We start from the raw sequence: 23441 nt of genomic DNA on the forward strand, positions 1-23441 counted from the left end.
TCAGCCCCATCAAGCTCTCTTTAACACTGTGTTCTTGAAAGACAGCATTTTTCTGACTTTTAAGAGCAATGATGCTCCTTAGCAAGGAGGAGAAAAAAACTTACAGTAGATTTAGAGGCAATAATTTGCATCAGGTGACTAAACTATATAATCCTTCATATGAAAGGTTATCCTTTACATTAAACGGTAACGGCCAACAGCTGTCACAGCTAGCCAAAGAATCCCACTTTTGTTTAAAACAAGCAGAAGAAGTAATTGATTTTTAGCATGAAAAGAAAGGCTTTGTTGGCAAAAAAAAAAAAAAAAAAAACCTTGAGAAGGTAAATCCTTAAAAGAATTTTTCTCACAGGCAAGCAGAATAAGTAAAGCTATCTCTACTTCGGAGTTCATTTCCTTAATGAGTTTTGCATGGAAATTAACATATAATGTCCCTAGAGGTACCGCATTCCTCATTGTTTGTTTCAAGCTTAGGTAAGCACGCATCTCGGCATCTCGAAACTCAGCCTTTCTCAATAGGTGTCAAAACCCTTAAAACTGTAGTGTTTCAAACCGACCATTAGGAGAAAACAATTAAGGCTCTATTTTGAGATTTTGCTGGGATGATATTCAGGGCGAGATTACTAAAAGCCCCAAACAGAAAGCAACACTTGTCCAACTTAAGTAGGGGCTGGCTGAAGAAACTGTCATGTGTCCAAGCTAGAGAAAACTCGTCTTTATTGATCTGGAAAGATTTTATGGTCATGCTATGTGATTAATAAATCTTAGTGTGTGTATCAGATGTTGTAGATATCAAAAAAAATGTCTGAAAGCATAGGAAGTAAAATGCTAAAAGCATGACTCATTATGTGGCGGCTTTATAGACAATTTTCCCAGTCTTTAAAAAAAATTTATTATTTTATTTTATTTATTTATTTATTTTTATTTATTTCTAGGAGAGAGAGAAAGAGACAGCGTGAGCAGGGGAGGGTCAGAGAGAGAGGGAGTCACAGACTGAAACAGGCTCCAGGCTCTGAGCTGGCAGTCAGCACAGAGCCCGACGCGGGGCTTGAACCCACGAACCACGAGATCATGACCCAAGTGAAAGTCGGACGCTTAACCGACTAAGCCACCCAGGCGCCCCTAAAAAAATTTTTTTATTATTATTATTACTTGCTAATGTTACTACTTTTTCTTGCAAACAACTTGTGGATTTCTTGTGATTTTTTTTTTCCTGAACTCGATAACCTGGGATTCATCAGTTCCCTTCAGCATGGCTTAAAACCGTATTTAGACACCCCAGTTAAGTAGTATTTTCTATGGTACACCTGGCAGCTATGCACATAATAAAGCCACCATACAATTAATGAGAAAGCTATGTCATCGTCTAGTGAAGTACCAATCAGCTAAAATTTTAAAAATTACTATCTTTAACCAAAGACATAATACATGTATAAATAAATGTAACACATACTGTATATGCTTATGAATCACACCACAAAATTCAAAGTGATAGTATTTCCATTTCACGGATGAGGAATACAAGGGCTTGGAGAGATTACTTGATTTGTAATCATAGGAGAACCCTGGCCACGAAGGCCCAAGTTCTAGGCCACCAAGCCGCATTGTTTTCGGGAGAAACTCACCCGGGTACAGATGGGTATATAAAATAAACTCTGAGACAAGATACAGAAACACTGTAACGGCCTGCCACGTGGTCACATGTGTCTCACAGAACAAGGAGAAAGGTATCTTTCATCTCCTGTGATGGAATGAAATGTCTCCTCTAAGGATTCATATGTGGAAGCCCGAACCTTAGGTGTGACTATATTTGGATATAGGTCCTTTAGGGAGATATTAAGGTTAAATGAGGTCATAAGGGCGAGGCCCTAATCCCACAGGACTGGTAACCTTTAAGAGAATCTCTTGCTCAACACACACACACACACACACACACACACACAAGGCCATGTAAGAACACAAAGAAAAGGCAACTGTCTAAAGACAGGAAGAGAACCTTCACCAGAAATCAACCCTGATGGTGCCTTCATCTTGGACTTCTGGCCTCTAGAGCTGTGAGAAAATCCCTTTCTGTTGCTTAAGCCTTCCAGTTGATTCTCCCGTGGCAGTCCAAGCAGCCTAAGATATTTCCCAAAGAGTATCAAACAAAAGCCTCTGAAAAGTTATTTTTTCTACAAAGTCAAGTTCAGAACTGCAAAGCAAATAAAAATATGACTGTCCTTTCTTGGACCAGCACTGTCATCCACTTGTACATTCACAAGTATAAACTAATTCCTCACCCTGCCACACCACACCTCCCGCCCTTGAACATTACCGCATCCTTGGGGCGCCTGGGTGGCTCAGTCAGTTAAGCGTCCGATTCTTGATTTTGGCTTGGGTCACGATCTCACTGTTGTGAGTTCTAGCCCCAAGTCGGGCTGGAGCTGGCAGGGTTCTCCCTCTTCCTCCCTGTCTGCCTCCCCCCCCCCCCCCCCCCCCCCGCCACTTGTGCTTTCTTTCTCTCTCTCAAAATAAATAAAAGTCTTCTAAAAAGTCACCACATCCTCCAGGACTTTCTATCCCGGAATGAAATCACCATGCACTGATGGACCAAGCCCACAACTTAGAAGTTACTCAAAATTTTCCCTTTCAAAAAAAACACCTTGCACCCACTGGCCACCCCATCCGTGAGTGGGTTTCATGCCATATGCATTTTTGCCTCCCATTGACTGGGCACAGCAGATGCTTAAGAAGTGTTTACAGTTGAAGTCCACTGCTGTTCAATACCTGTTTAATCTTCCAAAGATGCTCCTTCACACCTCATCTGCAGTGATGTTCGGCATTCCCTCCTCCAGGTCCTCACCTGGCTTATTTCACTTATCAAATATTATAACCGGTTTTGCAAAGCTGCCTGCTCCCTTAGACTGTCAACTCTTTTGTGAAGGAAGCAGTGCGTAGAAAGCCTGGAGAGTTCAATATGTACTGATGTGGACAGAGAGAGGAATAGTATGTCCAAGGAGGTCAGCTTTATGTGTGTGTATGTGGGGGCAGGGGCGGAAACAGTTTGCTGAAACCCCAACGAATGCAACCCAGGACGAAGTTTGATCTTTCCTCTAGACTGAGGAATCCCCTTGGCTGCCCGCGTCTTTTCTGGGTTTTATACCCCCTTTAGTAGGACAAAAAGACAGGACTCTACAATGCCAGACGTCAGGAGCCTGTTCTTATTCATCTATTATATACTTTGTTAATGTGAGCCTCAGTTTCTTCACCTGGAAAACGAGAAGTGTGATCTAAATACAGGATTCCTAAAGTCTTTACAGCTTGAACATTCTCCACCCTTATTTTTAGTGTTTCATTATTTTAGGGAGTGGGGGGAGAGGCAGAAAGAGAGGGAGAGAAAGAATCCCAAGCAGGCTCCGGACTCTTAGGGCAGAGCCCAAGGTGGGGCTGGATCTCACAAAAGGCAAGATCATGACCTCAGCCAAAATCAAGAGTCATAAGCTTAACCAACTGAGCCGCCCAGGTGCCTCAAACCTTCTCCATTCTTAAGAAGACAGATGTCCCATTTAATTAAGCAACTGTATGGAACGAGGTTTCCCTTTGTCTTTCTCAGCAACAGAACCCAAACTAGTATATCATGCCATCGGGATAAGAAGGGAGGACAAAGAGCCATCCCAGATGTTTCTGTTTAAAGGACTATAAAGAAAGAGTCTGGAAGGGCAACTACTCAGCCTGAGAAAACACATTATGTTTTCTTTGTGTGATGTTTGTGTAGCGAAAACTAGTTTGTAGGTTAAAGTCATTGCCATGCTAAAGTAATGACCTTCTTTATTAATTAGGACTGCTTTGCAAGCAACAGAATACTTGATTCTAAATGGGTTAATCTAAAAAGAGAGAGAGAAAGAAAGAGAGAAGGGAAGGAAGGGAGTGAGGGAGGAAGGAAGGGAGAGAGACAGAAAGAAAAAGAAAAAAATAGAGACAGAAACAGAGAAATAGAGAAAGAAAGAGAATTAGAGAAAGAAAGAAAGAAGAAAGAAAGAAAGAAAGAAAGAAAGAAAGAAAGAAAGAAAGAAAGAAAGAAAGAAAGAATTTTTGTGACTTCCGTAACAATTCAGGATGTAAATGCTTTCAAGTGCTGAAAGGTGAGCATTTCCACTGAAACCACAGTGGGGGAAGGGTCAATGGATTTGGGAGCCAAGGAATTGACAAATACAGCAGCCCCCCTTACCCCGGGTTCACTTCCTGTGGTTTCAGTTAGCCCTACTCAACCACAGTCCAGAAGCAGATGATTTCCCTTCTGACTGTCATAAGAAGGTCAGTAGCAGCCTCACACTGCATCACAACGCCTACATCACATGCCTCATTTCCTCTCATCCCATACGAATTTGATCATCTCACATCATCACTTGACGAAGGGTGAGTACGGTGCATTAAGATTTTTTTTTTTTTAATTTATTTCTAGGAGAGAGGGAGAGACAGCGTGAACAGGGGAGGGTTAGAGAGAGAGGAAGACACAGACTCTGAAACAGGCTCCAGGCTCTGAGCTGGCAGTCAGCACAGAGCCCGATGCGGGGCTCGAACCCACGAACCGCGAGATCATGACCTAAGCAAAAGTCAGACGCTTAACTGACTAAGCCACCCAGGCGCCCCAGTGCATTAAGATTTTTGAGAGACAGACCACATTCCCATAACTTTCATTACAGTATTCTGTTATAATTGTTCTATTTTATTATTAGTTATGCTGTTAATCTCTTGCCGAGTCTAATTTATAAATTAAACTTTTTCATAGATAGGTATGTATAGGGAAAAACACATAGTATATACAAGGTTTGGTACTATTTGCTGTTTCAGGCACCCATCGGGGGTCTTGGAATGTATCCAAGATAAGGTGTGGGGGGGGGGACTACTATACCACCATTTGCAATTGTTCACTCATCTTTTTTCTCTTTCCTCCTTATTATATAAATGTGTTGCCTCCCAAATGGTTTCATTCCCATTTTTTTCCTGCACACATTTGCAAGTAAGTACTCTACCTGACTCAGCTGAAATGCACATGCCCAACATTTATATAATTAAACGTTCACCCTCCGTTTCAGATTGATTTTCCTTGTAAATCTCCCTGGGTTTATTATACAGCATTTCAGAAATCAAAAAGCTCTCATTTGCTTGGGCTGTCCTCCTGGTAGGAAGAGATGACACTCTGTTGTAGACTTGGGTCTATGCATATAACCTTCCTCTCTGCTGTGATACAGAGTCAAAATAAGAACAATTTGCTCAGTAACACACTCTGTGACAAGGTCTTCAGCCTTAATCATTGCAAAGTCACAATTTGCTCTTTGTAAGGCCATTCGAATAACACAAAGGCCACCCATTGGCAGATGAATGTTTGACAAATCTTGGGAGTAAACACAGGACACTGTTTACGTAAGTCTATAACCCAGGCATTTTAAATATTCTTCTTACCTTGTTGGAATAGAAGGTGATCTCATACTGTTAACTTGGGGACAGTTTCCTTTCTTTCTAACAGTCCTTACGCAGGGAAAGTATGGTGGAGAGTTGGGCAAGGGTGGAGGCTAGAGCCAGTCTATCTGGTTTCAAATCGTCTTGGGTAGTCTACATGACCTTAGGCACCGTTCCATGCCTCAGCCTTCCCAGCTGTAAAATGGGGTTAATAACAATAACAAATAGCCTTATAAGGCTGTTTGGGGACTTCATAAATTAAACCTGGTAGAGCACTTGGTTGGTGGCCATCATTATGAATACTTTTATAAACTGTTAGTAATTTGTTTCAAAAGACATTCCCCATCTCTTTTAATAGGTGCCTCCTGGGGAAAAAAGATAGTGATTTTAAGATGTTATGGTGTTCAGTTAGATTGAAGAAAAATTAAATCAGAGAGCTTGATAGCAAATATTCTTTGAAAATCTTTTCCATCTTTCTGCTACAAGATCCTAGACCTAGGTTACTTACTTACCCTAAAGGAAATATTTAAAGCAGGGGACCAAATGTCCTACTGTCTTAGATTCTTAGGTCTCATAGTCTAGTCCAGAAGTTTCCAATTGAGGTTAGTATGCATACTCAGCGTATCTGGAAATATGAGGGGAGGTTTTGGCGTGTCACAGTGACAGAAGAGGCCACAAGCATTTCGGGCCTGGGGACTACTCGGGATACTAACTGCTTTATAACATGCTTGCCCAGAGTGCACAGACAGACCAGCAATGCTTGGCAGAGTATTCAAGGAAAAAAACTGTCCTGCCCAGAAGACAATGGTGACCCTTTGGAGAGACACAGGGTCACTAATTTCTAACTTGTTAGACGCCATGGGGTCACCAAGCCAGTGTAAACATGTCCCAAGAGGTGGAGCTCATTGCCTCCAAAGGCATCGCACTCCGCTCTTGCCTGGTTCAAAATACTAGACAGTTCTTCCTTCTACTGAGGCACTGTCTGTCCACTGGTCTTCGTTCTGCCTGCCGTAGCCTACAAAATAATGTGTCTGCTTGGTTAAATGAAAAATGAAATTTGCCATTCCTCAAAACCAATATAAAATATTTACAAATGATTATGTCAAAGTTGTGGCTTGGAGGAGCACCAGATGTTTCCGTAACCGTGGAGCTGTCATGTTGTGTTCTGTCTTTCTCTCTCAATAAAAAAGGGGAGCAAAGCACCACAGCGCAGAGGGGGGCTACATCCACATTTACCCGCAGTGACATGCAGCTTTCCCCAATGGGATATTAAATATTTTCTCAACTAGATTCTCATTAACAGCCAGGCTCCTGAGGAATGAGTGGCTCAACCATGCCACGGCATTCATTCCAGATCTAATGATCCCATTACCTTACCTGATACATTTCAGATCTGCACAAGAAACACAAAATCTTGATAGTGGAATTACGGATGAGGGCAATGCGACATCTTTGCTTTTTTCCTAAAGTCAGCGGAGGCTAGGAAAGGCCTAAATCAAAGTCAAAGAGCATATCTATACTCTGTTAGGTTGAAAAGCCATCCATGTGATTTGAAAGGCAGTCGAACAAAGTCCCAGAGCCAGCTTCCTTTACTGGGTTGTTGCGCTCTTTATCGAATTCTAGCAAATATACAGAAAAGTGCCCAAATCATAAGTGCACAGTCGAGAGCCAGATTGAATGGTGAAATCTTTCAGACTCACAGGGAAAAGCTAATTCTCACACACAGTAACTAACTTTCTGCGATGCCACTAAAAAATGGACAACTATCAAAATTAACTTTATGAATTGACTATCATGCCAAAACCTGCTAAGAATAAAATAAGAGAGAGGAGCACCTGGGCGGCTCAGTCAGTTAAGCATCTGACTCTTGGTTTCAGCTAAAGGCATGATTTCACGGTTCATGAGTTTGAGCCCTGCTTTGGGCTCCATGCTAACAATGTGGAGCCTGCTTGGGATTCTCTCTCTCCCTCTCTCTCTCTCTCTCTCTGCCCCTTCCCTGCTTGTGCTCTCTTCCTCTCAAAACAAATAAATAAAACTCAAAATAATAACAATAATAAAAGAATAAGATAAGAGAGAGAGAGAGAATGACATACAGTTGGAAAAAGAAAGAGAAACAGGAAAGGGAATATGTAGGCTAATATCAGTTGGATATTTCTTAAAGACTGAAGATAAAATAATAAAAAAAATTTCCACATTTTATTTACCACTAAATAGATGCCACTTCCCAAGTGAAACTTATGTACATTGGTCTGTACATTATGTATATTATTTAATCCTAAGTTTTCTCATGGGGTAGGTATCATTATCCCCATATTACAGAGGAGAAAATGGAAGTACTAAAGTAACTAGCCCATAATTACATTGTAAGTGAAAAAACTAGGGTTGAAATTAAATTCTTATTCCAAAGCTTTGGCCCTTACTACCATTTTCAATTAAAAAATAGAATTCAAAAAAACTGTTTATCAAAATTTATTGCCACCTAATAGATTTTTGTCTCCACAAATCCAAAGAGAATTTATGGATCATTTTCAGAAAAACTGTATGTATTTAATCTTATAAATACAAGTCAGAAAAGCCACATAACTGAAAGTGATACTTGAAGTAATTTAACAAAATCTAAAATTCCTTCTTTTTGAGAAATGTTTCAAAATTGGAAATATGATATTAAAAAAATATCTCATAGCATTCTTAAATTACGCTCACTAAAACTGGGCATAAAATAAAGATATCCACAACCTATATTATCATTTATTAATGGCCTGAAAATTCTGACCAATGTTGTAAGAGGAAACTCAGAAATAAGAGGTCATATTTTTAGAAAGAAGGAAAAAATCCTGTAATTTCATGCAGTCAAAAGTATTAGTTCTCTAGAAAACTCTGGAGAATTAACTGAAAACCTATTAGTATTCACAAGATAGTTCAATAAAAAGATTGGATGGAAGATAAACATACAAAAATCAATAGCTTTCCTGTAGATCAGTGATAGCCAGCAAGAACACCTAATGGAAAATATTGGAAAAACTGAATAGGTTTATGTGTTTTAGTCATTATCCATAGTAGAAGTCAACAATCCTTTCTTCACGGAGGATTCCTTTTTAGGACATCTATTTTTTAAAGTTGCAAAAGAAATGACTTTATGTTTCCCTAGGAGAAGAAAATGAAAGATCTAACAATGAACTTAAAAAAAAAAAAAGTTTCAGAATGATTGCTAAAATCGTAGTGCCAGCTCCTTATCGTATCAAGTACCTATTTAAAAATTACTGAATAGCTATAGCTACAATATTTTGTGAATGAGAGTCCCAGAGTCCAGTGTATAGGTTAGGAAAAAATATGTACTTGGTTTAGTTTAGCTAAGTACAGTAGCCATTTTTGCCCTGTGGAGAAGTTCCAAAATGTATGACCCTTTGAGACTCTCTGTTGGTGTATTTCCAAACTTTTTTTTTAAGGCTTCTTTTCATTCATGCAAAGATAACGTTCTCTTTTTCCTATCAACATGAGTTCCTTTCACATAAAACCACACTTTTATATTGGTTTACTGTGGTCTTGCATTACCATTAATTTGAAACCCTAGGATCCAGAACTGCTGAATTACTACCTTGTAAAGCTGAAACTAATAAAACACTATGTTAAAATAAATAAGTAAACAAATAAAATAATAAAATAAAACGAAAATGAAAGACAAAGACAAAAAGTCTAGGATACAGAGAGGTAGTTCCTAAAGAAAACTTCTCAAACGGAAACTTAAACGGAAACTTGACTGTTCAAATATTACTTTAGGCTGTACCTCTTTGTTGGCACCTCCTTAGAAAACAGAGAAAATGAAATCTCAATTTCTCCCATTAGTTAATTAGCCACCTTTGCATCTTAAGTACTGGAAGCATTATGCTGTTAATTACCTGCAAGTCCACTCTCAAAAACCAGTGGCTTTTTTTTTTCATATGCATAGATTTGCACAACCCTTAAAAAAGAAAACAAACCTATAAAATGCTCCTCTGCACACAGGCTAAATGTTACAAAAGGCAGGGCTCCAACAGCTAGCTAAAGGTGGGTCCAGTCAACTAGTGCCCTTACATTGATCTCTTATTTCTCCCAACACTTTTCTTCTAATCCTCTCCATAATTACATGAACTGCTACAGCTTTCCTGAAGCTGTCAGTTCCTCCTGCATCCGTTTTCAAATGACCAGCAAAGAATCAGTCTGGGCACTAGATCAAACTGTCAATGTTCCCAACTCGGCAATGAACAATCCTCTTGAAATCTTCTGGCATAACTGTCAAGGGCCTCCTAGGGTTCTTCAAAACTCTTCCCCCCTTGGAGGAGAGTAAGAAGGGTGGAGGTGCCAGAAAGGTATTGATCCATTCTTTTAACATGCTAATTTGCCTGGGGGCTGCTACAGTCATTGCCAAGCTGGACACTTCAAAAGGAAACAGTTTTCTCAAACTGGAGATGTCTTTTTCAAACACTTAGAACTGAAAACAAATGAACCCAAGCTTCAAGTTCACAGTGCAACATGAAGGAGGCTGGCCAATTAGAAATGGGATAGATCATAGATGGAAAGGTGGTCTAAAATTCACTGACGGTAACGAAAGGTTTGGAAGTTTAAACCAGATTTTAAACTTCTAAAGCCTGCGTGTGCATCATAACCAGTTAGGAAGTAGTCTGTTGTATAGCCCGCATTAATCCTTGGGAGAAAAAAAAATAGGCCTTATCTAATTAAACTGATGTAAAACGTTAGTAACATTATATTGATGAATGCTTGGACATCTCCATAAATGATAAAAATGGAAAATAAAATTGACTGTTCGTTTAATTACACCTCTAACCGGGGACACATCATTAGGGCCAGACAAGAAAAAGGCAGAGGGAGTAAGAGCACCATCATTAAAGTACCTTTGTCTACAGCCTTTGTTATTGGTTTATTATTTCATCAGTGAAACAGGCAGCGCAGATAAGATGACAAGAAACAATCGCAAAGTATTACCATATGAAGGTTGTGAAATTAATTCATTAACCGTGAGGATTTGCTCACAGTTTTCAGGTCAGGTATTTCTAGGGATATATTGTGAGTTGTGAATGGTTATCAATGGACAATGCTACATGAAAGAGGCGGCGGTGCTCCTAATGAAGGATCCGCTATGGAAAATGATAGCTGGGAAACTTGGCGTCTTAAATCAGGGAAGTTCTTAAGGACAAAAGCCCATGAGAAAAGCATTCCTCACTGAGCTGTGTCTTAACTGATCATGAGGTTGGCCCATATTTACCTGCCATGGTATTATGGGAGGAAATCAGTATTCTGTTAACCTCTGACCCCTGGGATCTGAAGCAGACAAAGGACCAATCTGGAGCCCTGGGAGAACACAGCCAAATGTCAAACAGCAGGGAAGCGATTGTTACGGAAACATTTGGCGTGGGCACAGCCAGCTTCATTGGGGCAAACTGCTATTCACAAAAACAAGCCATGAAGAGATAACGCCATAAAATATGAACAAAATGGAACCTTTTCTGTCTTGCTTCTAAATTGTTAGCTTTATGGGACATCATGCTGAACAGTATGAAAAAAATCCAATTTGCTTTGAAGCGCATTAGTCTGTCTAACATCCTAATTATTGTTTACATTGCCATTTGCCTTCTATTAAGAATTGAATAATTACCCAGCACTTCATAGTTTAAAAATACAAGCAAACAGGATTATCTGGGTAATTAAGAAACTGTACTTTAGCTTTGTACTGCTGCAGAAAATATCTGTACACGTAGGGGAAATGATAATTATCAATCAACTTACTTCAAATGGCATTTTAAGGATTTTGAGCAATTTGAGATCTGTAACTTATTAAGAAGAGGTTAGTAAGATCACCTTTGAGAAGTGTGGGTCTGTTTAAATCCATCCTTAGAAACAAGAGCTAGATAAGCAGCTGAATTTTCTCATCTGCTAATGACACCAGAGAACACACCGAGTACAGAGCCTTCTGCCGTTCTTTAATCCTAATAATCCATCCCAAATGGACTTTGAGCAGCATCATCAAACTTTGTCAGACCATGTGGAGCTAAACCAAAGTTCTTCCACATTTCGATGTTGTTTTAGCTGACCCTGCCTCCACTTAATTACACTGCGAAGTCTGGCTATGCCCGTTTTCTGCTCTGTGAAATTAGCTTGAACCCAAAACTAATTGAACTTCAAAAACATTTCCTGCACAGGGCTCTTCTTCTACTTTATAGAATGCATCTGATGATAGCCTACGGAAGATAATGTTGTTTTCAAGCAGGGTGAAGTTCGCTGGCTTATATACGCAGGGTGCTTGCATTGATCTCCTAGGAGAATAAAGCAAAGGTTAAGTCACTTTGGAGACACTGGGAGGGATGGGAAGACAGGAATTGGAAAGGCGACATTCGACCCCAAGTGAATGCACATATGAAATACAGAACAGAATATAGTCAATAAATGTTGTATTGAAAGTTATCAGCGACAAATTGTAGATAAATGAAGACAAGGGATTTTAATTGTGACTCTTGGTACAAAGCCTGATGTACTCGTTCATCTATGTAGAAACAGATGAAAATACCAAAGGTGGTCTGCAAGTTATATGCCTTCAGTATCTATTTGTTGAAGGAATGAATGGATTCCAACCCACCAGCGACCTAACGCCTATTTCTGGAACTTCCTGAGATCTGACAATTCCTTTTCAAAGAATTTTATCTTTTTACTTTACAATTTTTTTCCACCCCTTTGTTGGGACACTTCTAAACATTCCTAGCATAATCTGAATTGTGTCATCTCCTCCCACTCAGAAAGAACTGTGAGATTCCAGCTAAAGCTGTCACTACGCAGGCAAGCTAAAGGATTCACCAACACTAGGTTACTTTCCAAGGGTCAAAATAAAATGAGCAGCAGGAGCCTGGGTTGTTTTGCAAGGGGGCAAGGGGCCGGGGAGTGAGAAGCAGCCACACTGGGGGTAGGGACAGGGGGTGGGGGTGGGGCACATAGAAAGAGCCCAGTGCAAACAGGCCACTCTCTGCCCCCGCCCCCTCCCATCTCTGGAAGCATTCAAATCAAAACCGAATTCATTTGCATGGTGTCTAAATCATCAGGTTCTGCATAAACAGAAGGAGATTTCGGCTGCAGTTTCCAAAGGGAGGCCTCCCCGCCTTTGTGCGAGGGGGGAAATGGGTGTGCTGTTTTGCATGAGGGCTCATACAGAAAATGCAAATGAACACTCCGCGGCCTGGAAAAGTAACCCGGGGCAGACAGCTGACGACCCGCATTCACCCACAAAACCTTCGCTGGCTCCAAAGGGAGTTGTAAGCGGTTCCGACAGGATTGTTTCCCAAGGAGCCGAAACAGACCCTGAATATTCATAAAATGTCCATTTAGTCATGGGACTATTAATTACCCGTCAGATCATGGAACGGGGTGACCTCACCTGCTCTCCTCCCCGAACACAGCTCAGAGGTACCAGCTGTAAGGCACACAATGAGAAAGGTTTTATGCCCGCCAGCCTCTCCAGGTCCAGGGGCCAGCTGAGGCCTTCTTTAATCGTGCCTCCTCACAAGGACAATCAAACTAAAAGAGCGCCGAGCCACCTTATAGGACACAGATAAGCAGCTTTAAAGGGCTAAAAGCTACAAATTGCTGTCTAAGTTTATAGAAACATCTAAAGGCTTGAATGAATAAAAGGCCATTCTTCTAAGCTACCTTCATCTCCCAGATTCTGGAAGCTTTCAGAACTTTCTTACTTCCTTTTAATTTTTCACGTGTCTGCAGCAAGACAGAAGGGTGCTTTACGTACCCGCCAGAGAAGCTTGAAGGCTAATGGTCTAATGCCCCCTTTACACTTTTATAAATATTGCGGATGCCAAAATCCTCTTGCTTATATGACTTAAAGCTATCAATATTTACCATTAGAAATTGAAATTGAGGGACTTTAAATTTTTTTAAATATTTTATTTATTTCTTAGAGAGAGAGCGAGAGCAGGGGAGGGTCAGAGAGAGGAATCTGAAACAGGATCCAGGATCTGAGCTGTCAGCACAGAGCCCAACGCGGGGCTCGAGCCCACCATCTGTGAGATCATGACCTGAGCCGAAGTCAGACGCTCAACCAACTGAGCCACCCAGGCGCCCCTGAAATTGAGGGACTTTAAAATTATTTCTGAATTCATTCTAAAAACTGGGGCGCCTGGGTGGCTCAGTCGGTTCACCTCTGACTTCAGCTCAGGTCATGATCTCACTGTTTGTGAGTTGGAGCCCACATCCAGCTCTGTGCTGACAGTTCAGAGCCTGGAGCCTGTTTGGGATTCTGTGTCTCCCTCTCTCTCTGCCTTCCTCCACTCGTGCTCTGTCTCTCTCTCTCTCAAGAATAAATAAACACTGGGGCACCTGGGTGGCTCAGTCGGTTAAGCGTCCGACTTTGGCTCAGGTCATGATCTCATGGTTCGTGGGTTCGAGCCCTGCACTGGGTTCTGTGCTGGCAGCTCAGAGCCTGGAGCCTGTTTCAGATTCTGTGTCTCCTCTCTCTGACCCTCTCCTGCTCACATGGTCTTTCTCTCTCTCAGAAATAAATAAAACATTTAAAAAGAAAAAAAAGAATAAATAAACATTAAAAAAAATTTTTAAACCCAATGGTTTTTAAGCCATGTTTATGCAGATAGCATGTTAATGAAAAAGTAACTATATTTCCCCAAAGCAAAATGAATTATGAGTGACATTACATTTATTTGTTTGTTTGTTTGTTTTGCAAATGTCTTTAATGTCTGCTTTAACGGAGGACAGCTGGATTCTCATATTTGCTTCCGTATTCAATTCAGTATCTATCATAGACAGAAAAGCCTCTAGAAAACTTCACTCATGAAGCAAAAAAAGAGGCTAAAGGCAAATGATAGTTTAGTATTAGTTAAGAAAATTTTGACGTCGCAGATCACAAGAAAGGGGCCTCGGGAATCCAGTTAGAACACACTCTGAGAACCACTGCACTGGTATGGTAATGGGGGGACAGAAGATCTAATCAAAGCACGCAAGATGCGTCATTTCATATCATCTCCTACCCTTGCTTATGTGACATCATTGCTCCCTCCCCCCACCAAAGAGAAACAACAACAAACTTACTTCTACTCTGGAACCTAAATGAATTGCTTTTGTTGCTGGACAGACACTGGTCAAATAACCCATACCGTCAACCTGTTTCTACCTAACAACAAAATCAACGCTAACAGCTTCTGCTGATTCCAGACACTGCATGAAACCCTTTCTCCATACATGCCTATGGGTGTGTATCAGACAAAGCAACATAGAGCTGCCACCAATTTGCACATGTGAACTCGAGGTTAAGTAAGTGTCCATAATCACACAGCTGATGAAGTAGCACAGCTGAAAACGAAACCCAAGTCTCAAACTCCAAAACCAGGTCTTAGCCATTTTATACCAATAACTATGGTAACCCATGCGCTGCAGAGATTGGTGAATGTTCAGGCATAGAGATGAGTCATAAATAGAGATGAGTCATAAACATGATGAAAACAGAAGACTCAACTCAAGTAGGAACTATAAACAAGGACCTCATTAATACATTAGTCACAGGCAAAGATTTTGATATATCCTGTTGACTCCATGAAACATTAGTTCACCAACTAAGCGTTTAATATGAAACAGGCCACAGTTCCTTTTCCTTAGCTATTTATTTATTTATTCACTCATTCAGTGAACATTTAATGAGATCCTACTATGTTCCATATTCATTACTGGTGTTACTTGTCTGGTTATACCATCCTGTACTTCTCCGCGTACATGCTCATGATAACAAAGTTTTACCAAATTCACTTGTCCAAGATAGAGCCAGAAAAATAACAAAGCAAGGGTAGTCCACTCAAGTTTTAAACAAAATTGTACATGTTTGATTTACAAATTAAAGTGTTTGTTTAAAAATATTACCAGGGAAACCTTAAATCCTAAATATCTATCAATAAGGGAGAAATTACATATAATGTAGAATATACTCATACTTCAGAATATTAATTATCACTCATGAAGGATGAAAAAAATTCATATCCTCTAACATGAAATAATATCCATGATAGTCAAGCATCATAAAAATAAGATGATAATTAAGAGGATGATTCTATTTCTGTTAATTTTGTAAATACTTGAAGATAGGTAGACAATATTGAGGCTACCTGCCAAATTAGAAAGAGTGGCAACTCATAAAAAGTTGAAGAGTTTGAGGCATTGCAGTTCTTTGCTAATGTTAGATTCATCAATTAAATGACAAAACAAAAAAACCAAACAAACCCAAAACCCTGATTAGTAAAGTTCAATGATAAGAAAGTCAAACTTCTCCCACCTCTGCTCCGCACAGTAGTAACTGAAAAGCCATTTACACAGTCTTTTTTTCCAAAGACTCAAGTCTTAACAGAATAGCGATGTCTCAATTCATTTCTGAAAGGTACAAGAAAGCTCAGTGAGACTAAAATAAGTCCTCAAATCTTAAATACCATATTCAAAAGTCCCTAACTGAGATAATTTTCTCTGTGATGCTTTGGTGAACCCAAAATAGAGACCACTCCACGATTTCACACTTACAAAAGAACCCTGGTCGCACGAACAAGGGAAAATTTAAGAAAAAGTATAACAGAAAAAGGACAGTAATTAAATCCTGCTCTTGTATATAAAGAATTGCGTCTTTCAGTGATCACAGCCAGGCTTCAAAGTGGAAGATAAAAGCAGCCATGTGATTCAAGCAATTGATTCTTAAAGACCTGATTCAAGGGTGGAAGAAAATTTTCAAAGGTGGAAAGGATATGAAGCAACATCTCTCTGAACTACATTTTCACTGCTTCCTTTCCAGTATTCTTTCTCCTAAAGTCTTTCTACAGCATGGGAGGAAAACAAAGAAGTTTCTTCTTCTTCTTCATCTTGTTTTTATTTTAACATAGCTCTCTCCCTCTTTTCAGAGCACAAATTTGAAATATTTCTGTTATGACCATCAAAGCATTTCTATCTTGTTCTTTCTCATAAGAGCTCTTAAAGGTACTGTTTGCTGATACAAAGGCATCACATAGTAATAATATATAATATGGGTCCTAGATGTATAGGATCCCAAGCAATCAGCAGCAGGACCATGTATTTCAGCAGAGCTTGATTCTCATGTAGCTTAACTTCGTCACAGTTGTGATTATTTGACTTTAAGAGTGACTCCAGGGGGCGCCTGGGTGGCTTAGTCGGTTAAGCGTCCGACTTTCACTTAGTCATGATCTCGCGGTTCGTGGGTTCGAGCCCCACGTCAGGCTCTGTGCTGACTGCCAGCTCAGAGCCTGGAGCCTGTCTCGGAGTCTGTGACTCCCTCTCTCTCTGACCCTCCCCTGCTCACGCTGTCTCTCTCTCTCTCTCTCCTAGAAATAAATAAAATTTATTAAAAAAAAAAGAGTGACTCCAGAAAAACATGCCTTCTCTTTATTCGTATTATTTGTCCATATACTCTCTAAAATATCGCTTATTAATATTTCACAAAGAGTAAATCTGTGACCTTCCTTTCATTTTTCAGCTTTTTAATTAAGCCAAGAATATGTTAATAAAGACTCTTTTCCTCTCTTTGTCTGCTTCATGTTTCTGAAGGAATGCAGACAATGGTGTAAAAAAACATCTGGACCATTTCCTCACTGGGGGGTACCTGTGGGGCTCTGCGGGTGTCTGAGGCATATTTTCCTTTCCTTCTTCCAACGGCCTGAGGAGACCCGGTCACCAGACAAACTAGAACTTACTGATCCTCTGCAGCCAATCACTAGGCAAGTTCAAACCACGGCTGACTCCAGCCGGTGGTACGTTCTCCTGGAGAAGACAGATGAGCGGCTACTACTCTTTGTTGTCCTGAGGAGACTGAGCCAAGTCATTGCAGAAAATGTTATTCAAGAGCAGAATGAACTTGCGGCGGCTTCAGAGGGCAAGACCGCCATCACCCTGCTGCTCTTGACACTTTTGACTAGCTCTTCATCCCTCGCCTCCATTAGCATGTACTGCTTGGGGGTAAGAAAGCCAAGAGGAAGTGTCGTTCTGTCCCCAGCGTCCCTTGAGGACTCAGGCAGATGACGAGGGTTAGAGTCAAACAACAGCACACCCCGGGCCCCCACCCACCCTGGCCAGTTTTGTCCAAGGATCCTTTGTCAAACGTGTAAGATCTTAATCCATCTTCACTCTGACCCCCTGGACCCCAGGGAAGATGGATGAGGAAGCGGGTGACCTTTCACCTGCTCTATTCGGCCTGCGACAGTAGGCTCACTGGAAAGACAATTGGGGAGGAACCTGCTGCCAGAGTTCTGAAGATTTGCCAGTTCCCCCTTTAAATCCCTCCTAAAGCTCTCTTTGCAAGCTTGGTCTTTCTTGTCCCGCCCTCAAATCACTTTTCTCTACTCAAAGGACAGTTCTTTTTCCTACAGGGGAGAAAGCATATGACACCCTCCAAATATCATTTTCAATACGAAGGGTGAAAACAGACATTATTCTTTGTGAGGGCAAGGGCCCAGCTTCCTTCCTATCTTTAGCCTTGACTTCCACGAGTGGCTGGGAGATTGAACTTCTCTTTTACTCTTTCAACTCAACACCCTTAAAAGTCCACAGCTGTGGGAAGAGCAAGTAATCAAAACATTGCTAGCATTAACATGGGCTTAATGCTTTATGGCCTAAAAAGTGACTTTTACTAATCCTACATCACTCGGTCCTCATAGCAAGACTACAAGGGAAGTACATTTGTTATCAACCCATTTTATAGATGAAGAAATAACCCCAGAGGGCTTAAGAAACATGCTCAAGGTCATACAATCAAGTGACCACACTGAGACACATTTCTTTGTCTCAGTGTTCTTTCTGCTCTACCTGGATGCTTCCCAGTAATGACGTCAAGGATGGAGAGGACTATTTTTATTATTGCTAAGATTTTTACCGGTCTTGAGTCATCTTGAAAAAGTTTCACTCAAGTTTGGATTTGAAGAATCTTGGAGAAAATTCAAGTTTTTCCTTCCTCCCTAAATTCATCAGGAATTTGTCCTCAGTAGTATGAAAAACAGACGAATAAACAACATGCAAGATTTTGTTGAAAAGTCTTCTTAAAAGGGTTATCATTTGATGAGCAGCAAAGAAATACCCAGGTAGCCAGAGTGAGAACAATGAAGAGAAAATTAAAAAAAATTTTTTTAAATGGCCTCAATCAACCTTCCATTAAATATCTGGCCTGTGTTAGGAACAGTTTGCTCAGAAATGGACTGGACCTAGAAGATGGAGCCCCATCCCTTCCATGAACCATATGATTAACTGAATTCCCAAGATTATTTCCATAAAGCAAACCACTAAAATGTTCAATTGCCTTTACATTCACTTCCACCTCCATCTTTTTCTCTTCTTCTTCTAATTTGGGTTGTAAAAATGTCAAGGAGTTTCACAAGGTAGCAATGTATGAGTTACTGGTCTCCGTGACAATTGAAAATCAATGACATTAGATACAGAGATGTACTAATGCCAGTGGAGGAAATGGAAGGCAATGGGTTTTTTTTCTTTTAAATAGATATAAGAATCTTGTCATGTGAAGACGTGCAAATCCTGTCTTACAAAAATCAAAAAGGAGGAATAATTTAGTCTAAAATGTGATGCGATGTCATTGTCCTGTTCATGTCACTGTTGTGGCTATGATGATTGCAATTTAGATGCCAATAGCAATGCATTCACATATGTTCTAATACTCATGCCAGAATATATTTCCGGGTTTCAATTTGGTGCCGCCTATCTACTAGTTGCTAAGTCAAGAGCTAACACAGTGATCAAGAAATTAATCTTTGTAAACAAACAAACAAACAAACACCTTTAACACCCAACTTAAAAGTTTTCAAATTTACAAGTTTACCTTTTCACTCTGGGCCAACAGAAAAGGTAGCCAGCCTTTCTTGTTTTATTTACGATGAACTTATGACATTCCTTGTCAGCTACTCCTAGAAATAACTAGCAAATCAGGAATGGCACTTTAAAACAGCATAAACTATGAAGGGGGAAAATGCATAACCTATGACATCAAATTACCAAAAATGCAACTTTCTTAAGGTTATAACTGTTGATTTCCAGTCAGTCAAGTGGATTGTCCCATGGCTAATCCTACCCTGTCATTAAGATGGTTGAAATGCCAGACAAATTGTTTGGCAGTCAGTTATTTTGGGGTCTTTAATCACCAAATCAGATGAACCTTGTGGCAATCAGTCTACAGCTCAACAGTCACCCCTGAGAAAAGATTAATCGGATCTGTTCCATAGTAGGGACCAGAGTTACACTGTTTCGCAGTAACCATAATAAGATTGGCGGCAGCAGACTATTGATAACCGCTAAAAACAAAACATCAAGCAAAAATAAAAACCTAGTCATAACTCATTTTTTTAATTTAAGTATAAATATGAATATAAATATGAACTTCTCTCATCCCTTGCTCAGAAACAAAGCCGCTACAAAGAAAACTCCTTTACAAACTCCCCCGAAAGGGGAAATGAGGGAAGGATGAATTGCATTCACTAAACTTCGAGAAAGAAAATCATCTGGGTAACAGGATAAGTAGTAATTAACATGATAAAAAAAGTCTAGATTTCTTCACAAACTTAATAACCGAAATGGATCATAATTTACTATTGCCTCTGACCACACAGATCGAATAAGACTCTCCCTAGCTCTTTATCACCTCCTCAGGGAAATCAAGAGGTCTTTCATCAAGATTAATGTCACTTGCAGACCCTATCAATGGGTGCTCGGTGGAACAGAGTGTACTTGAAACTCTGTCACTCTGTTCTGTCTACACTCCACTCCACTCGTCTACACTGGCCCATGAGACAGGAAAAACTGGACTTTCTTCACACAGCCCGATTTTAATTAGTGGAAGGGAATTGCAAGAATGCAATCCTAACTTCACATTTACGTTGTTACTGTATGTACATTCACGACGAGAGATATTTAGCCATGTCTGCCATTTTCCCAGGGCTGCAGACAGGAAAACTATGGTTTGAAAACGTGTCTGCCCTCTTTAAGTAAGGATCAATCAAGTCTGTTTCTTCCACTTATTCATTTACATTTCAGAGGGCACATCAAGCCAGTTCAGATCTAAGTGCCTGTTAGCAAATGTGTTTGGCCTTCTGCTGATTACACAGCATCATTTATTTTGTCAGTATTAGAAACGTCTTAGCCTTGCCACCTGGAGCTATAGCACTTACTCATTAGATCCCTCTGTCCCACCACATCCCACAGGGGCTGCTAATTACTGGCTTTACTCCATTTAGTCTCATCTCTGATTTAATTATGTGCACTAAGCCCTAATGAAAAGTACAATATGGCTCTCCTTACCTTGGCATTCTCCATTCCGCTCTTCATGCCCAGCATTGCATAGGCAGTTGCCAATGGGTACCAGCCATTCACCATCTGCCCCACAGTACATTTTTGGCACATCCTTTTCTTCTGAGTTGTTGACACAAGAGCCTCGAACTTCCACCAGGGAAGACGTATCAGCCCCCGTGATGGTGTCTGGAAACTGGGCCAGATTGCGAACCGTGAGCGGACACTTCTTATAGAACACGCGGACCGATACCAGGGCAATGCAGGCTCCCACATCCTGAAAAGCCAGATAAAACCCCTTTTTGCTCAGGGGCCCTACATCCCGGATCTCGGTGTTCAGCTTCATGATTCGGTCACCAATGTCCACTTGGGTGAAGCTCTCGTCGGCCGCAATGGTGTCAATCTTGGCAAACTGGCTCTCTCGGATAAAACGCTCTTTGTCATTGTCCGATTCATAGTAGTACAGGTTAAACGTCTCCTTGCAAGTCCCCATGCCACCCGGAAGACTGTTGCAGTCTCTCAAGGTGAACTTGATCTCAATGTACACCCTCTGAGCCCCCTCTCGGGTGATCCAATCAGTTCGTAGCCAGTTATTCTGGCTGGCTTCCATCACGTTGCACACTTGGTAGGTTCGGATTGGTGTATTTTTTTCATCCATTATACTCACTTCCTCCCACTGCAAAGATCCAGAGGAAATGTATCAATTACAAAACGTCATCATACAGTGATATGTCAATTCTATTTTACCCTTATAGAAAACTACTGACCACCAACCCTCACTAAAGAAATATCTTATGGGAGATGGGACATTTTATTGGGGAAGGACTTCTTTTATTTTTTGTTTTTTGGTGTGTGTATCTGGTTGCTTCGTTCTTTTGCCTAAAATCCAGAGGCATTGGTAGATTCATTGCTTCTGAGTTCACCAGCGGTTCCTTCTGGTGGTCTAACAACCTCAAATTCACCTATTACAACAGCTACAATTTCAAGTGGCAACAGTTCAAATTTACTCATAAATGAAAAACTAGTATGTGTATTGTTTCAACAACGGAGCAGAGACCTGCAAATTAAGAGCAGGAAGAAAGGAGCTTGCCAAAGGAAGACAATTATCAGTTAATTAGTGGTGCTCCTGTCAGAACTTTGCTCTCTAATACCTAAAAAAAAGTCAGTCGATTTTTTTTTTTTTTTTTTTTTTGGCACTGTCACTATTCTTTAAAGGGGTAAAGAAAATCTCACTCTTCTGGTTTTGGTAATCCTGGGAAGACAGGGAGTAAACTTTATGGTTGGATTTCTCAAATCCGCTGTCATTTATAACAATGAGACACTTTTCCCAGAGCAACGGATTCAGTGAATGATGTATATTCTTATTTTTATATACATTCCTATTGTTAAAACATATACCCATAAGGAAACAAGAACACACATATGCCTTGCTTCTAAATATTCTATGGACATGGAAAATAAAATAGTAGGTGGTATCTGTGATTGAAAGCCCAAGAAAATTAAAGAAGGCTTTTAGGGTTTCTTTGCAATCTACTTGCTAACATAAAGATTCTACTGGTGGGACAGTCTGAACTCACTGTGACTGGAGTAGTAATTTCACTCTTGCCACAGCTTTGAAAAATAATCCTAAAAGCAGCAAGATTGTTTGGGGGCTCCTATCAGGCTAGTAGGCAGCCTCCAATTCTTCACTAATATCTACAGTCATGCATTTATATAGATCTGGTATAAATCAGCTTAAGTATCTAACACATGAATATAATTAGAAGAAAAAAGATAGTTTAAAAAAATTCATATTCCATAATAGCTCCACTTAAAGCTCCATTCAATCCAATGAAGTACGTAGAACCATAATGTATCTTTTAACGGGTTTTCCATCTGTGCATTGGAAAACTATTAATGGATAGAAATGTTACTATGTGAAGGACCACACTGCATAAAATTCTGTATCCCTTTCATCTGCGACCATTATGAAAGTTGGAACTGGGAGGGATAAGTGCCCCGTGGTGATTAAAATTTCTTTTTATCCGCTAAGCAATAAATCACCAGTAATTTACTTATTTGGGGGAAATTCATGTAAATCCAAAAATAGATCTCCACCTTCAAAAAACCCTACTCAGCATGCTTCTCATCTCAGAACAAAGGGAATATGGAGAAACACATTTATCAATGTAAATGAAAGCACACAGGGATATCTCCATAGAGTTCATTCAGGAGAGTTTGGGTCAAATGTGAATTTTCCAGCCTGAACTTAATTGTCTAAACACATTGATCAGTTCACCAGAACAATGACAGATCTCGCCTTAGTTTTGGGTTTTACCATCAGTATCAGAAACTCAATACACTCCTTTAAATGAACGCTGCCAAGAAATTAGGGTTTTGCTACAATGTTGCCATCAGGAGCCATCACTTTAAATTATTCTTATGTTCTACTTAGTTGTCCTTACAGAAGAAAAAAGAGAACAGAGAGTTGTTTCTGACTATGTTTCATATTTGACTTCTTGGGATTGTCAAGTGAGTTTTCCCTTTCTCTCAAAAAAATTACAATAACAACAAATAAAAGACAACATTTATTGACAAAACCATGATCCCAAGTTTCCAGCCAAGAAAGATGTAAGCCAATCTACTATAGATGGAAATTTTAGAATAACCAAAAGAGGCAAATGTGCTTTTAT

At 40.1% G+C, this 23441-nt stretch overlaps 1 protein-coding gene across 2 annotated transcripts in view; it reads right to left on the bottom strand.

Moving 5' to 3' along the window:
* Nucleotides 1–23441, bottom strand: part of EPHA4 (EPH receptor A4) — a 150098-nt gene that overhangs the window by 121120 nt on the left and 5537 nt on the right. For both annotated transcript variants that reach the window (XM_039256908.1, XM_039256909.1), the window contains exon 3: nt 20782–21445. In XM_039256908.1, coding sequence (XP_039112839.1) covers nt 20782–21445 — 664 coding nt within the window. The remainder of the gene's footprint in view (nt 1–20781; nt 21446–23441) is intronic.

Source organism: Hyaena hyaena, unplaced genomic scaffold (genome assembly GCF_003009895.1).
Source record: "Hyaena hyaena isolate Hyena2069 unplaced genomic scaffold, ASM300989v1 scaffold_595, whole genome shotgun sequence".
NCBI lineage: Eukaryota > Metazoa > Chordata > Mammalia > Carnivora > Hyaenidae > Hyaena > Hyaena hyaena.